This window comes from Loxodonta africana, chromosome 3, assembly GCF_030014295.1.
Source record: "Loxodonta africana isolate mLoxAfr1 chromosome 3, mLoxAfr1.hap2, whole genome shotgun sequence".
In the NCBI taxonomy this organism is placed as follows: domain Eukaryota; kingdom Metazoa; phylum Chordata; class Mammalia; order Proboscidea; family Elephantidae; genus Loxodonta; species Loxodonta africana.
The window spans coordinates 198,236,264-198,252,550 of NC_087344.1; the positions used below are offsets into that span (position 1 = coordinate 198,236,264).

The 16,287-nt window shown below is 39.3% G+C and overlaps 1 protein-coding gene across 6 annotated transcripts in view; it reads left to right on the forward strand.

The window, feature by feature from the left end:
- Positions 1-14,493, forward strand: part of UAP1 (UDP-N-acetylglucosamine pyrophosphorylase 1) — a 64,266-nt gene extending 49,773 nt beyond the window's left edge. For 3 of the 6 annotated variants that reach the window (XM_064282879.1, XM_010594916.3, XM_064282881.1), the window contains 7 exons: positions 1,432-1,604; positions 5,800-5,993; positions 7,055-7,195; positions 7,989-8,177; positions 9,306-9,359; positions 12,917-12,983; positions 13,986-14,493. In XM_064282879.1, the coding sequence (XP_064138949.1) occupies positions 1,432-1,604; positions 5,800-5,993; positions 7,055-7,195; positions 7,989-8,177; positions 9,306-9,359; positions 12,917-12,983; positions 13,986-14,078 (911 nt within the window). In that variant the 3' untranslated portion in view covers positions 14,079-14,493. The remainder of the gene's footprint in view (positions 1-1,431; positions 1,605-5,799; positions 5,994-7,054; positions 7,196-7,988; positions 8,178-9,305; positions 9,360-12,916; positions 12,984-13,985) is intronic. The other 3 variants (XM_064282880.1, XM_064282882.1, XM_010594915.2) reach the window with 2 other exon arrangements.
- The last annotated feature ends 1,794 nt before the right edge of the window (positions 14,494-16,287 follow it).

The following is a 16,287-nucleotide window of genomic DNA, read 5'->3' on the forward strand; positions in this document are numbered from 1 at the left end:
AATGCTAATATTATCAATCATTATATTTTGATTTGCTTTTTAAGATGGTGATTTGGATGTTAAAAAAATTTTTTTTTTTTTAATTTGGCAATGATTTAAGAAAATGAAAATGCCCAGTGGTGAAATGGATGCCCATATACTTTTTGTGGAAGTCCGCACTAGAGAGCACTTTGAGCAGCATTCAGGGTGTTCATTCTCTTTGCTCGGTGTTTTATGTACAGCAAGGTACATGACTACCTGATTTATTAGAGTGAAAAACTGGAAATCATTTACTGTTTAATCAGTGAGAGGCTAAATTATAATTCCTCTAGAATTAAGTATTAAAAATTGCCTCGGAGTCGATTCTGACTCATAGTGACCCTATAGGACAGAGTAGAACTGCCCCATTGAGTTTCCAAGGAGCGTCTGGTGGATTTGAACTGCTCGCCTTTTGCTTAGCAGCTGTAGCTCTTAACCAGTGCGCTTCCAGGGTTTCTGAATTATTAAGCAGTATTAAGATAATTGGAGGCATTAAATGACACAGGGAAGTAGTTTGAGTAGGTTAAGAGAATGTAAGCTACAAAACCATGTACACGGTACGATAGGGCCAGCACTTTGGGCAGTTGCGGGGGCCCCGTGCTCCTTGCCATTTGTTAACGGCACCTCCTGGAATTAGACTGTGTGCTGCCTGGGGAGCCACGTGCAGTGACCTAAGAATGACTTAGTGATAAAAATCACCACTGGCGATTCATGTCTGTGTGAGTCTGTACTTGGAGGAGAGGCTGACAGGAAGGAAACAACAGCATTAATGTGGTGATCTCCACGGTGGGCTTCGATTTCATCGTTAATTCTTTTTGTTAATGGAAGGGGTTACTATTCTTAGATCAATTCTGTGAGGTTGTCTGATTTCTCTTCATCATTTAAACTGTGAAAAGAGCACTAAAAATAGATGGCGGGAGGACGCTTTTACTTATATTTTAGTTTAAGACAGAGTAGACCCTTGTATTAATCTGATCTTTTAACAAATTATCTGATTTAAAATGCTCTTGTAGTTTCGAGATAGGAGAGATTATCAGCATTTGGGCTGGAGATGCAGAAGTAATTTATACAAATGCCAGTGAACCTTGAAATCTTAGGAAATAACCATTGTCTGATAAAGAATTTCTTATCTCACAGTATATTACAGGTGAGATTATTAAAAGGGACTCAGTTGCCTGGCTGGGCATTAATGATGTTACTTTCCAGATACTTGTGTGCTAAGCAGCGTGCAGAAGCACGTAGTATAACGGCGATACCTGAATCCTTCCTTAATGGTATTTCGCTTTCTTGGCCCTTTAATGTGAAATGGTGGTTTTCAGAGACCTTCGCCCCAGTTTGGAAATACTAAACGACCTGTGGGTTACTGATGTGACGGGATTTGGCGTACCACTAATGGGCTGCCTTATTTCCCAGATGGGAATGGTGGTCTTTATCGGGCTCTTGCAGCCCAGAATATTGTGGACGATATGCAGCAGAGGGGCGTTTGGAGCATTCACGTCTACTGCGTTGACAACATATTAGTCAAAGTGGCGGATCCACGGTTCATCGGCTTTTGCATTCAGAAAGGAGCAGACTGTGGAGCGAAGGTGATGCTAATGGTCTTCCTTGTCAGTACATACATCCTGGGGGCTGTACTAGATGTTTCAGTCTAAGTTGAGTATTTCAGAACCATTCATGCCTCTGAGGTAATTAACCTACACCACCCCCCTCCCCCTTTTTTGTCTTAAACTAGCAATATTTGATTCTAGAAATAATCGTACACACTGTTCATCCTAAATAAGAGTTTAAAATGTGAAAATATTTGGAAGTACTTGGGAAAGTGAATGGTAATCATCAGCCAGAGATGGATTCATTAAATATCAACTTGTGTTTGATCAGATGAACTCATTTCTTCCTATGACAAAATTACTGGAGTGGTAGACAACGGAAATATGGTAGTAATAGCAGATTGAGACTTCAGCAAGGCAGTTGGCAAGTTACCTCATGGTGTTCTTGTTACTAAGATGAAGACATGCAGGTTGGGGATAAGGACAGCTAAGGAGGTTAATAACTTCTAGAATGACCACAAACATACTGTGGTAGAAAGAAGTTTGTATGTCATGTAATAAGTCTCAGTCCTTGGCAGTATTCCTTCGACTTTTTTTTTTTATCATGTAGATGAAATTATAGGAGGCATGCCTCTTTGGTAGCAAACAAAATATGTAATATACATTGGAATAAAATAGTCAGGAAACACTGAAGACTATTTGAAGACTTAAAAAAAGACATAAATACTACTTTCCTGGCTGGAAAGATTTAGTTAAGTTTGTAAAGGTATCAGTTCTCACCAAATTAAAGTACAACACAATCCCAATCAAAATCCCAATGAAGCAATTTTGGGAACATTGGACAAAATGACTGCAAAGTGTAGAATAAACCTGTAAGTATTGCCAAGAAAATGTTGAAAGAGGATGATGATGGGGGGAGGGAGGATTGGTGACAAACTACCAGATATTAAAATGTATTGTCAGAAAGTAATTAGGTGTGTGCTACTGATAGCAGTAAATGGCAGATTAATGGAACAGAACACATGGGTCAGAAACAGTCCATTTATAGAATGAACTGTATAAGATTATGGCATTTCAAGTCAGTGGGGGGAAGAGTGTACTATTCAATAAATGAAGTAGGAGAACTGGTTAAATATAATTAACATCTCTGCCTCAAAGCTCATAATAACATCATTTTAAAATGGGTTACATAGTTAAATACAAAAAATGAAACCATAAAAATGATAGAAATAGAATAATTTTATAATATCAACTTGGAGGGAAGCCCTTTCTGCCAAAAGCTTGAAACTGTACCAGCTCCTGACAAAAATAAACTGCTTATAAATTTGAAATATTTGGATTTAAAAACAAAACCTGTCGTAAGAGACATACCATGTTCCTGGTTGGAGATTTTATATTGTAAAGATGTCCTTTCTCTCAAAATTAATCGGTAAATCAAATGTGAAGTTACAGCCAAAGCTGAAGTCTTAAGTTTATGAATACAAGATTGAGCTGGTAAACATAATAAGACTCCTCTGACACCAGGAATAAAAGAGATGGTTTAGTCAGCATATTTAAGATCTGTGCCTCTTCCAATATTCTGTGACTGTCTGCACTGTATTGTAAATAGCTACTAAACTGCAATAGAAACGTAGTGTATTGGACTCTAAATAGTAACTAATCTTTAAAAAAAAACAAAAATCAGTGTGCTTCCGACTTGTTCCACTTGGTGTCACTCTTCTCTCTAAAACAGAAGCTCAAATTTTACTGCTCTGAGCATCAGCATCAGTTTAAATTCTGTAAAATCCGAGTCTTGATCTGGAAGGGGCCTCAGAGATCATCTGTTCAGCCCCTTTGATCTCAGACATAATCACACAGTTCCAGTAGTTTTAAGTCCTAGGTTCAAAGTCAGTAATCCTATTAGTGAAACCAGGACTAGAATTCACACTTGAATCTACCAGCCACTCCTTGGAAACCCTATGGGGCAGTATGCTAAAAACATTTAGAAATGTTGGAAATCGTTTCTGTAATCTGCCCCCCTTTATTAGTAAGAAAATCAAGATATTAAAATACGTATTTAAAAACGCCTGAATTGGGGACTGAGTCATAGTGTAGTAATAGAATTCTTTGCAGTACTTCTTTAATAGGCTCATATCTTGGTGCATTGGAGCCCTGGCAGTACAGTGGTTAAGAGCTCTGCTGCTAACAAAAAAGTCAGCAGTTCGAATCCACCAGCTGCTCATTGGAAACCCAGTGGGGCAGTTTGTTCTACTCTGTCCTGTAGGTTCACTGTGAGTCAGAATCACCTCAGTGGCAATGGGTTTGTTGTTTTGGATCTTGGTGCATTAAGCATTTTTTATGGAGTGAGAGCCTTGAGAAGAGAAAGAGTGGGGTGGTTTGCAAAAGCAGAGAGCTAAAAGGTTAGCAATGATTGTTAAATGAAGATAGTTCCGTAAAGCTCTTATAATACCAAAACCTATTTAGGTTATAATGTTATTTTGGACTCAGCTTTTCAGGATTTAACTTGTAGAAAGTTGAGTAAACCTCTTAATTTTATACCATGTATCTTTTCTGTGTAATACAAACTGATTTCAACTTCATGCACTTTACAGGGCTTTTGTCAGTAATGTCGACTTTTATGATACCTGGAGGTTGATTGATGGTTGTTATAGAAGTAATCCTTTCATTGGCAGATTAACGCTTTGGATATGTCAAATGTGACCTTGCTTATCCTTGTTTTTCTTGGCTGATTGGCAGAAGGGGTATAGAGGTGATTTGTAAAATAAATCCATGTTTTTTGTTTTAATGGGAATGAGAGGAGTCTTGCAAATTCCCATCTAGGAAGATAACCCAGTGTAGTGTATGTGAAGTGAGAGGTGGTGGTGGGCTGATAGACAGGAAATAGGCCCCTGATTGGTTCAAATCATTTTGCTGTGTAATGTTTCCCTCCAGTTTAATCCATTTCCTTGGTAAAAGTTTCTTTTCATTGAGTACTGTGCTCCTTTCAGCAGGGCAAACAGTGTAACTACACAGGAGGCCTGACGTATCCAGCAGGCCTGCCTCACAGCTAGACTCAGCGACTGTAGCACTAATTGCTGTGTAAACCAAGTCCTCAATAGTGGCTTTCCTTGCCTGGAAGAGACCGTTACTGGCCGTGTTTACTTTAAGAAATCAGTTGCTGAAGAAAAGTTTTAATTTTATTGGTATAATTTCATGTACATTTAGGATAGACTTTGCAAATTCGGGACAGATTTTTAAAAATACTCTGAAGCATGCTGAATTATTAGTTGGACAAGGCAAACAAGACAAAATCTTCAAATAGCTTTTACTGTTTGATTCTTCTGTTGGATTTTCATCTTATCTGAACCTTGGTTTTATACTTGTGCGTTGCATCCAGTTCGTACATAATTATCTTCTAAACATTTAATTTAGGTCAGTGATTCCTGTGTGGGAGTAAGGTGGTGGGGTATCAGAATCACCTGTGAGGTTTTTTTTCAAATCACAGACTCTTACATTCTCCATTTGATTTTGATACATACCCTTCTCTCAGCTCCCCAAGCAGTCTAGAACCAGTGATAATCAAATCACTGGTTTAAAAAAAAAATTTAAAGAGTAGAATCTCTTACTTCAGACAAAATTCATTATGCAAACAGAGCAATGTAAGTGGGCTCTCTGATTGGAGTTGGAGTGGGTGCCCAGTGACTGGCCTGTTCTAACCCCCTTACCTCAAGTCTAGGTTCCTGAAAAACAAGAAATATGCTATATTCATGAATGGCAATTACAAAGGCACTGTTTTCAAATGAACTAATGATTTGAGCAATATAAAATGAGAGACAAAATGCCTTACTTCTTGAATCACCTTTTTTGTTATGAATCCCAGAGAAATTTCTTTTAATTTATTCTCAGAGTGGCTGAGCGTGGTTAAGAAATAATTAACAATAAAATACAAGCTATGTAGACTCCTCCTTTGTTTGCAGTCCAACTTCATTTCCTCTGGGCTATATGTGTATGATGGATCTTTTACTCCATGGCTTAGTTGGGTGATAAGTAGGAGGGAAATAATTTACCTCATTTCTGACTGGAAAGTCATCTGTCAAAGTATAGAAAGATGGTTAGGTGATTAAAGTTAAAGATTCCTCTTGCTTAATATCTTAAAGATTATATAAGCAACACTGTAACATGGCATTTGAAAATGGTGGAAATTCAAAAAATATTTAAATTTCTTCCTTTACTGTTGTCTTTCTTTTATGGATAGGTGGTAGAGAAAACAAACCCCACAGAACCAGTTGGAGTGGTTTGCCGAGTGGATGGAGTATACCAGGTGGTAGAATATAGTGAAATTTCCCTGGCAACAGCACAGAAACGAAGCCCAGATGGACGGCTGCTGTTTAATTCGGGAAACATCGCCAACCATTTCTTCACCGTACCATTTCTGAGAGATGTAGTCAAGTATGGGCAAGATGGGGGCCTTTGCTTCCTTTATGTGTTATTAATCAGAAATTAATCCACTTGAGAGGTAGGCAGACACCCCAAGTCCTTTACCCCACGGAATTCAGCTTCTTGGTGGATCACCTTTATCAAATGGAAATCTCCCATGTTGTAGTTGTTTTTGTAAGGTAAGCTCTTTCCTAGGGTGAGGATTAGTAGGAGCACATTTCCTAGGGCATTAGCTGGAGTCTGAAGCATTTTGCCCCCTCTTCTCTCCTCCCATGAACCGTACTAAGTTCTGGGAAAGCAAAGAAAAAGAGATGAAACACCCACGACAACTGGTAGCTTCTCAAAAATACAGGTGTGCACCTTACACCTACTTAATCAGAATTTCTGGGGTAGATCCAAGGCATCTGTCATTTTAGAAAGCTGTCCAAAGAGTTCTAACACAGCTGATTCCCAGACTAGCATTTAGGAAGTAGTACTTTGAAGAGTGAAGAAAAAAGAACTTGATACCTGGATACCAGCATGGTAGGGCAGTGCCCCAAAGAATAAAATATGAGCTGTTTTATCTCACCAGACTTTTTAAATGAACATTCTCATTACCTCATTCTTCATTTGATGGCATCTAGGTAATCAAGATGACCATCTACTTTTTAAAAAGTTAATAAGCTTTATTTTAGAATATCGACCCCAGTTCCAAAGTATTCCTATTCCACTATGTCATAGGTAACTGTTACTCGTTTATCCATAGTGACTCATCTTTCCATCTCAGACCTGAAGGGATCTCAGTTGGGAAAGTTGGGGCAAAGAGCAGGGCATCTTATAAAAGACGCGGAAATTATGGGGAAACACTTGTATTGAGCCGTGTGTGTATTTTTTTTTGTAGAGGTCATTTGATTAATATAAGGAAATGAATGGAGACAGCTGTTCATTTACTATTTAAATATGAACTGAAACTTAACAAATGCCCTTCACTTTGAAAATCTTAGTACTGGTTGTTGATGCATTTGCTCCTGAGTTTTATCAGATTTTCTGGTGTTTTCAGTCCAGAAAGTAATTGTATCTTTTTTTCTTCTTAGTGTTTATGAACCTCAGTTGCAGCACCATGTGGCTCAGAAGAAGATTCCGTATGTGGATTCACAGGGGCAGTTAGTTCAGCCAGACAAACCAAATGGAATAAAGATGGAAAAATTTGTCTTTGACATCTTCCAGTTTGCAAAGTATGTTTCGAATAGCACCAGTAAGGTGATACATGTCCTGAAATGCTGTTTTTACTCTCTTAGGCAAGAAACTGTTTTAAAGAAACATTCGATAGCACATATGTCAGCTACGGTATTTTGACCATGGTGTACTGTCTAGATTCATTATAATTCCGTAGTATAAAACCACCAATTCAGGAGTGTGGTCTGAGTTGCCAAAGAATACATTTTTTTAAATCAATTAATTCATTTTCTGGTTCTATAAAATTTTTAAAGTCATTTATTTTGGTTGAGAGACTGAAAAAGGTTGAGATAAAGAATTGAGCCATTTTGTGCATAGGATAGATTACCGACCTTTGAGTAAATGTTTCCGTGAACGTGGTTGTAGATTCTGTACCTCGCTGTAAAAGATCACATTTGGTGTTGAGATACATGTCTCAGAATCTGACTGATACGAAAAGTAGCTGTGTAAGATTAATCTCACCAGGTACATTTCTGCATCATCCTTTTTGCCTGCTCACCCCCCACCGGAGCGGATGCTAATATGATCTTTTTATGTGAGGCTTTCACATCTTTCTGACCTAAGCTGAAGTGTTTTATACTTGGGAGTGGAAACGATATCTCAGTTTTGCACTGGAGAAGGAATTCCAGCTTTTGTCAGCAAAGAGATGAGTGTTATTTCATTCACACTCATTTGAAATTGGATTAAGAGAGCATATTATTGAAGACCAAAGACTTAGCTCTGTAGAGAGGAGTCAGAAGGCGTGTATGCAGTTTTATGTCGTGATGAAGTCTTTTTATGGTCCCACTCTAGGAAGTTTGTGGTGTATGAAGTATTACGGGAAGATGAGTTTTCCCCGCTGAAGAACGCAGACAGTCAGAATGGGAAGGACAACCCTACTACTGCAAGACATGCTTTGATGTCCCTTCACCACTGCTGGGTCCTCAATGCGGGGGGCCACTTCATAGATGAAAACGGCTCTCGCCTTCCAGCAATTCCCCGGTAAGTCAACATCTTTTCTCTTTCTGTGAATGCTTTTTTGGTTTTTTCCTCTTGGACTTCTTTGTCGTCTCTTTCTGATGTATTCCTAGATCTTTTTTAACAGAAGCAAAATATTCACGTAGGCAGTTCCTGATGTGAAATAATGAAAGCTTTGTCCATTGCAAAGAGAAGGATAGCTTTACTCCCTCTTAAAGAGGAATCTCTTGTTTGGATACATCTCCACCAGGTCAGTGAGATGACTCCTGCTGAATAATGGTGAGAAGCTAATTCCTTTGGTGTACCGTATGGTTAAAGGCCATCAGTGGCATGCCGTACCACAGCCAAGTCCGTGTGCTGTCAGTGTTTCAGCCACAGAGGGTTGGTTGTTGCTGCTCGGGTATCTGTGGCCTCAGTACAAGCAAGCGCTGTGCATGAGACCCACAAAAGGCTCGCCACCCACAGGCTGCCCTTGAGAAGCAGGACCGCCACAGTTCTCACCACCGTCCTTTAAGGCTGCTGAGGAAGGTGTCAGAAGGGGAGTGAATGCCAGTTTACATTCACTTTGTATTCATTGAAACTGAAATTTGAGAAATGTTTTGGGTTTTTAGAAGTTAAAAAAAAAAAAAAGTACTTACAGCTATACCTATCCAAGATAAAGCACGTTTAAGTTAAGTGGTTCTTATATTTTATGATAAAACTTACATCGGCACCTAGAATTCTCCCCTTCTAAATCATTCAGTATTTCCATACTTATGTAAAAAAACATTGTGCCATATAATTTACGTTCTTAAAGGATGAAATGGTTGGCCGCATGTACTAGAATGCCTTCATAAATGTCAAAACATTGTGCCTTGGCACTTATTGGCGCCATTATTGTGTATTCACAATTAAGAGCAGTGGTGGCCTCTGTCTTGCAGTCCCAGGCCATTTTCCAGCTTCTGTCTCGGCAGCGAGCCTGCTCTGTGGCATGTCAGATTGCCCTCATGCTTCATCTCTGGCCGTTAAGTTGGTTTTTCCCCCCTCTGGTCTCCCTTGCCCGGTTTATGGCTTACCATAAATACATGCCATTGGTCAAGTATATTTTGCACCCCCACTTCATTGTTATTGTTTGATTTGTTTCCATTTCCATTAATGCTTATTTATTCCTAGTAGTGGTGCTACAAATGGAAAGTCAGAGACCATCACAGCTGATGTCAATCACAAGTAAATATACCAGCCTACCTGCAGTGCATGGTGACGGGGCTGTGCTTCCCTCCGTACTAACTGGCATTGTAGTTAGTGCTCTGTCTCTCGGGGGAATGAGGGAGAATGGCTGACGCTTTGGTGGGGGTGTACTGCTTACCTGGTAGCAGGTACCTGTCTGGGTGACGCTAACTCAGAATCTCAGTGCATGCTGGAAATGGGGAGCATGCTTTACTAAAGAATCCTGCCTGTTGGAGCCTGCGGTAGCAAGTTTACAGGTGGTAGGTAAGATTCGGAGCAGGTGACAGACCACGGAGAACACGTTTGGATCCCAGGGCACCCCTGTAGCCTAAGCCCACCTAGGCGAAAATGGCGTTCTGCAGATCTGTCTCACTGAATGGGCCGTGTGCTGTTGGTGTAAAGCTAACTGCTCCTGGCACGGCTGATGACCTTTAGTGTGGAGAAAACAGTTATTTGGATTTGCTCTACATTCACAGCTCTCATTTGTGGTCATCGTGCATTCATTTTATTCAGTTATTATCCTGCTCGTGAGAAAAGTATCTTTTTGTCCTAGTGGTGGGGGGCTTTTTTTTTTGGTGGGGGGCTTTAGCTAGAAGTAGCACAGATTTCTCTCATCTGGGTACAGACAGAAGAGCTTGAGAAAGCCATTATTTTCGTAGCTAAAGAGACAGCTTGATATTCTTGCTAAGTTTCGTTTGAAATGTACGATTTTAAGATAATTGGAGAAATGTGTACAGGGCAAAGGATCTGGAGACGGAAGTCATTTTAGAGATCGCGTAGCACTGATGTCAGTTTCACACACATGCGTTTTCCTGCCACTGCCGCTCATCTTCGTGCTGTGGAGACGCGCCCAGGGAGTGTCAGCACTTCTGTGATGTGTGGCCTTGTAGACCAGGAAGTGGGCTCGCAAATCTGGCTGGTCTTTTCTAGGAGCCGTAGCTGACTATTGTCTCTTAGGCCATGGGAGCTGCGTGCAGCGCTCTCTGTCCTTTCTGCCTCATCTGCCATTTTTAATTCCTGGAAGCAAGATGATTTTGTAATTAAAGAAATAAAGTTTTGGCCCTAAATTTTCTTCTCATTGAACTACAGCTTTTACCCTAAAGAGTAAAATACTTTCTTAATTATATACCTGAAAACAACATTTAGCTATCTCAGCCAAGATACAAAAAGGTTTAAACATTGTTAGCTCTTGTTTGGGGTCTTTTATTTAGTAATCCCCTCGCCCCGCCCCCGCTGCCACACACATTATGTCATTTCAGCCATTTGTAGAATCATTAAACTGAAATAAAAATTTAGACCCCAGTAAGATCATGGGTGCAGAAATAGTTCTTGCTGAAATCCTTAGCACCAAAGGATGCCCTCAGAGTGGATGAGGATTACTAAAAAGTGAGAGATGGAAAAGAACGATTTTGTGTAAAATAGGGAAGAAACACATTGGAGATATTCCAAAAGAATGGAAGCAAGGATGCTGAGTTTGGACAAAATGACATTATTTTTTACCTGAAAGCCTGTTGAACAGTGTTAGATGCTAAGAGTTTGCTTGGCTAAAGAATTGGGGGCAATAGTGTTACTGGACTGGTTTGCTTATAAGCTGAGATTTTACATTTGGTCATGGTAGCTGCTGTCTTCCTTCCTCTAGAACACCCAACTTTATTTATTAACTTTCTTGGTTTCTTTGGGTATCTTTGTTGTGCTAGGAGGGAAGTTATATTCAGACCAGCTGTATGTTCCTCAGGGTCAAAATAATCTTTTGATCCTGGTATACTAAATCCTCCAGGGGTTCAGATGGAACTGACTATATATAGCTTATCAGTGGGGTGGGCCATCATTTTTACAGTCAGGTTCAATGTGACTCTGAGTTGCCCCAGAGGGTCTGGGCCAAACCCCTTGAGCCCTTTTGATAGAATCTGGCACATGTCTAGAGAGATGTGTGCTAGTCTGTGCATAGTCTTTTCTCCAGCAGTTGTCTGTTATCCATGTACCCTCATAGTTCATTATTCATTTAGCCAACAAGCATTGGTAGGCCTGCTAACAACCTTAGCAGTGTGCTAGATGCTGAAGTATCTACATGAGAGAAGCAAGTCATTTCTTAAAGCCTGTTGGGAGGCTCGAGATACATAGACATAATAGTTAAATCGCATCATTAGGCAGTATGTGATTTCATGCTAAATGTGTAGTACAAACAATAATTGCTCTAGGAGGTCAGTGACTTAGCAGTTGTCATATATATATATACACATATACATATACATGTACATATACATATACATATATAATAAATAAATGTGGTTGTCAAGGGAATATTGGCTTTGACCAAACCTTGGAGGATGGGTATGATTTGGATAGCCAGGGGATCACACCTGAGAATGACTTGGAGTAATCCAGGAGAGAGTGACTGGCCTGGTGTGGGTGGAAAGTAGCAGGGTAAGTAAGATGGAGTAGGGTATAGAGCACCTTGGATACCTAAGTAAATGGTTTTAGTTAGAGAAAGGTTGGCCTGTGGCTATCTCAGAAGCCCCCTGATGTTACTGACTCCACCAAAGCCTGAGTCTGTGTACTTGGCAAAGCAAAGAAAAGCTGTGGTTTGAGGCTGCAGGAGACTAGATTTTTGTGCCTTGTGTCCTGTTGGTAAGATTCTTGAAACAGTGAATAACCCAGAGGCCAAATGACTGTAAACATACTGGAAATACTGTTTATTGACTTTTGTGTTAGATAATTTCGAAACTCAGGATGCAAATACTATCAGTGTGAGAGTGTGTGCCTTCACTTGGGTGCATTCTGTGTTAGCTGTTGAAAAAGGGACTTTTGCTAACAGTAACAGAGAAGCACTTTGAAATATATTGAGTAAATCAGCTCAGCTAATCTAGAAATTTGGAGTGTACAGAAAAACCTGTCCTGGGAAATAATAGAGCTGACCTTTAGAACAATAGTGTCCAATAGAAATTCTACAAGGAAGGGACTATTCTGCATCTGTACTGTCCAGTTTGGTAGTCATTTGTGGCTACTAAGCACTTGAAATGTGGCTATTATGATCGAGGAACTGAATTTTTAATTTTTTTAAAATTTAGATTTAAGTTTAAATAGCCGCAAGTGGCTGGTGGCTGCTATACTGGACACTGCAGCTTTAGAATGTTTGTCAGCATTCCTGTCTAACTGACAAGGTTGTGGTGAGGATCAATATGAAACTTGAAGTACTCCAGACACCTAGCACTGGGCCTGGCACATGGAATATACTCAATAAATAGTTCCTTCCTTTATCTGATGGAAACTTGGAAATGATAAACAGCGATATGTACATAAGGGGATAGTGTGTCAACATTGGTGATGTCCTTTAAAGAGCTACCAGTAATTCCTTGTACTTGCTGCAAATAGTATCTTGCTGACCGTTGTAATTCCATGTTAACTTAATCTTCAGGGAATTTAGCGATCGTCAGAATAGGATCCATTCTATTTGCTCAATCTGCAAGCTTCTCTGAGGAAAGTTATGGTCTGTACCTTCACGGTGGCAAGTAACATGGGAAGCAAAGTGTTTAACAAGTGTTTGGTTTTTTTCTTAGCCTGAAGGATGCCAATGATGTACCAATCCAGTGTGAAATCTCTCCTCTTGTCTCCTATGCTGGAGAAGTAAGTTTGCACTGCTTTTCTTCCTTTTCTTGCAAGAGTAGGATTCTGGAATGGTTTTAATTTAAGTGTATTTGCCCTTACGGGAGATGCAGCATCTTCTGATGGTCCTGCCCTCAGGAACTGTCCTGGGGATGAGCTGAGAAGCTGTGTTCTGAATCCTCTTTGAGAAGTCCTCTTATGGCTTTGCATGTGTCTCATAAGTGGGTTAGTTGCCATTAACAGAATATCTTTACTGTCTAGTCCATTTCACCTGTATATTGAAATGCAATGGGCTTAAAAAAATACGTAGTCAACTTTGTTTTTAGATGTCATCTTTTTATTGCAGTGTCATTTTTCCTCTCAGAGACTATTTTGTTCATATACCTAGTGCTCTTCTAAAACCGGGGAATTTAGGAGTCCCTAGTGTCTCCATGGAAACCCTGGTGGTGTACTGGTTAAGAGCTATGGCTACTAACCAAAAGGTCAGCAGTTCGAATCCACCAGGCACTCCTTGGAAACCCTGTAGGGCAGTTCTCCTGTCCTTTAGGGTTGCTATGAGTCAAAATTGACTTGAAGGCAATGGGTTAGGGTCTCCATGAGTCAGAATCCACTCGACAGCAGTGGGTTTGGTTTGAGTTTTGGAACATTCTAAGTATAGAGTATTTTTTTCTAGAGCTCCTTGTCAGTATTGGTTAATTCCAGTGTCAGAGACAGCCACCTTGCCTAGAAATTAACTCTATTGAGGGATGATTATAGGAAGAATGAATGTCATATTAACTTTAGAAATTATAATGTAATCAGAATAATTTTATTCTTTGTTTTTTTACTTCTATAATTCCATAAGTGGGTCATTAAGTTCAGTTTAAAAACTATACTATATAGCTTTTTCTTGAGATTTAAATTTTTACATCTTAACCCAACTTCTGGTATTCACAATTTAAGTCATTAGTACAGCTACTAAGTCCAGCATTGCATGGTTAGTGTCCATCAGTGCTCTGTGTTTCATTTCAATCTTCCTTTTAGGGCCTAGAAAGTTATGTGGCGGATAAAGAATTCCATGCACCTTTAATCATTGATGAGAATGGAATCCATGAGCTGGTGAAGAATGGTATATGAGCCAGATGCCATGTGCCACAGTAATAGGAAGAGCTTTTATTTTTGATAGACCGACTGTGACTCTAAAGGACTTCTGGAAGACTGAAGTTTGAAGATCCAGGTGTCTGAACCTCAGAAAGCATTTTTGTTGTTGTCAACTCATTGAAGGTCTTATTTATATTTTTTCAATTGTATATTTTTTTCCCAAGCCAAGAAACACATTGACCATCCAGGAAATTTTCTACGGCTTAAGTATAATCAGGATGTTCAGCATCGCTTTACTTGGGAGCTGGAAGCATTTGTTTCCAAAATTGTACATAGTAACAGTATGTCACTGTACATGTTGAAAGATTTCTATGGTACTAAAAGTTTTGTTTTATCAAACATTAAATTTTTTAAAAATAATTGGATAGTGAAATAAACTTTTCTTCTTGTCTCTGGAGTGTCATTTGTACCTTGAGGAAATTATACCATTGGGAAAATATGAAACTTGGGAGAAACTTTGAGATCATGCGTAAAGACAAATTGACACGTCTGTGAGATTGCAGAGGCATAGAGCTTTTTTCCATGACTATGAGACTCACACTTTATCTTTCTATCACTTTATAATACTGGCTCTTACTTTACAACTAGATATGATTTTGGCCCCCACGGAATATTTGGCAGTGTCTGGAGACATTTGGGTTATTGTAACTGGGAGGGTGAGGTGGTGCTATTGGCATCTAGTGCATAGATGCCAGGGATGTTGCTACACATCCCACAATGCACATTGTAGCTCCCTACAACGAAGAATTACCTGGCCCCAAATGTCGATAGTGTCGAGATGGAGACACTCTGCTTCATGCTGTTTTACTTTTTTGCCCAAGTATTTGGTGGCACTTAGGAATTCAAATAAATACAGTTCCTGGATTTCCTCAGGCAAGTTAATCACTGTCATCCCAGTTTTATTCAGCTAGAGGATTAAAAAAGAAAGGTGGTTCTTTAAACACGGGCCATAGATCATTAGTCATTAGTTAGGGTTCTCCATGTCTAAAATGTGGTTTGCGTAAAAATGTTGGGCTTTAAAAATAAATTTTATGCGACATTAAGTATTGACCAAACGTATAAAAATCAACATCGGAGTAAACAAAAGATTTCAAAATTATATCTACAAAATAGATCAGTAAACTTTCCAATGACAAGTTGTCATAGATGGGATGGCATAGGCGGCTCTTTTGTAGAAATAAAATGTTTAAGGATAAAACTTAAATTTTTAATAGCACATGATATTGATATCTATCTAAACTTATAAATTTTTTTGGTGCTAAGTCCTAAATAGTGTGTCTAGCATTATATTCTATTTTAATTCAGTAATAGCCCAATTTTATGTTTGTTGTCATTGCATTTCTCAAGATTTGTGAGGTTTGCATTACGTTTGGAATGAGCTCCAAACGGATTGTTTTTTTAGCACCTGTTAATCTGAACGGAGTGGTTCATCTCCTTTATCCTTAGCCTTCATCTGCTATTTCCTCTCTCCCTACCTTTAACATCAATGCTGGGGAAGGGGAGAAATGGAAGCATGGGATTGGTAGTGGTTTTATTGGAGAGGAGCGATGGCTGGGGAACACTGGGTAAGCTAAGGGTGAAGAGCCTGAGAGCCTCTGAGCCATGAAATTAAAAAAAAAATTAGCAGGTGATAATTATGTACCTTCATGAGTCCTTGTTAAATAATTGTTCTAATTCAGAAAATACAGAGTTGGGTAAAATGTTTATAAAGAAATTTGAATTAGAATAATTTGGTAACCGTGTGGTAGGATATATATAAGAGTTCCTGGTCACTCTGAGTTTGGTTGAAATCACACCTGCCAGGTGTTAATAACTGTACTGGTTGTGACAAATGAACATATAACCCACTGGGGCGTGTTATCTGAATATTTGATTTCTGTTTCTCAGCTTCCCTCTCTCCTCTAGAGTCTGATCCAGAGTTGATGTCTAAAAAGGATTTTTTTACCAATACCTACTTGAAGATGAACAAAAAATAATCCTGTTTTTAATTTCTAGCCCTTCTATTAGCAGAAGTTTTGACTGTCATGGGTAATATGTGATCTTGTTTCTTACCCTAGCTGTCTCCAGCGTGTCCTCTTGATGATGCATCATGGTACCTACAGTGAGACAAGGTAAAAAGAGGCAAGAAAAAATCATGCATCATCTAGGAGAGTGACTAAAACACAAATCACCCAGTTGACTTGGA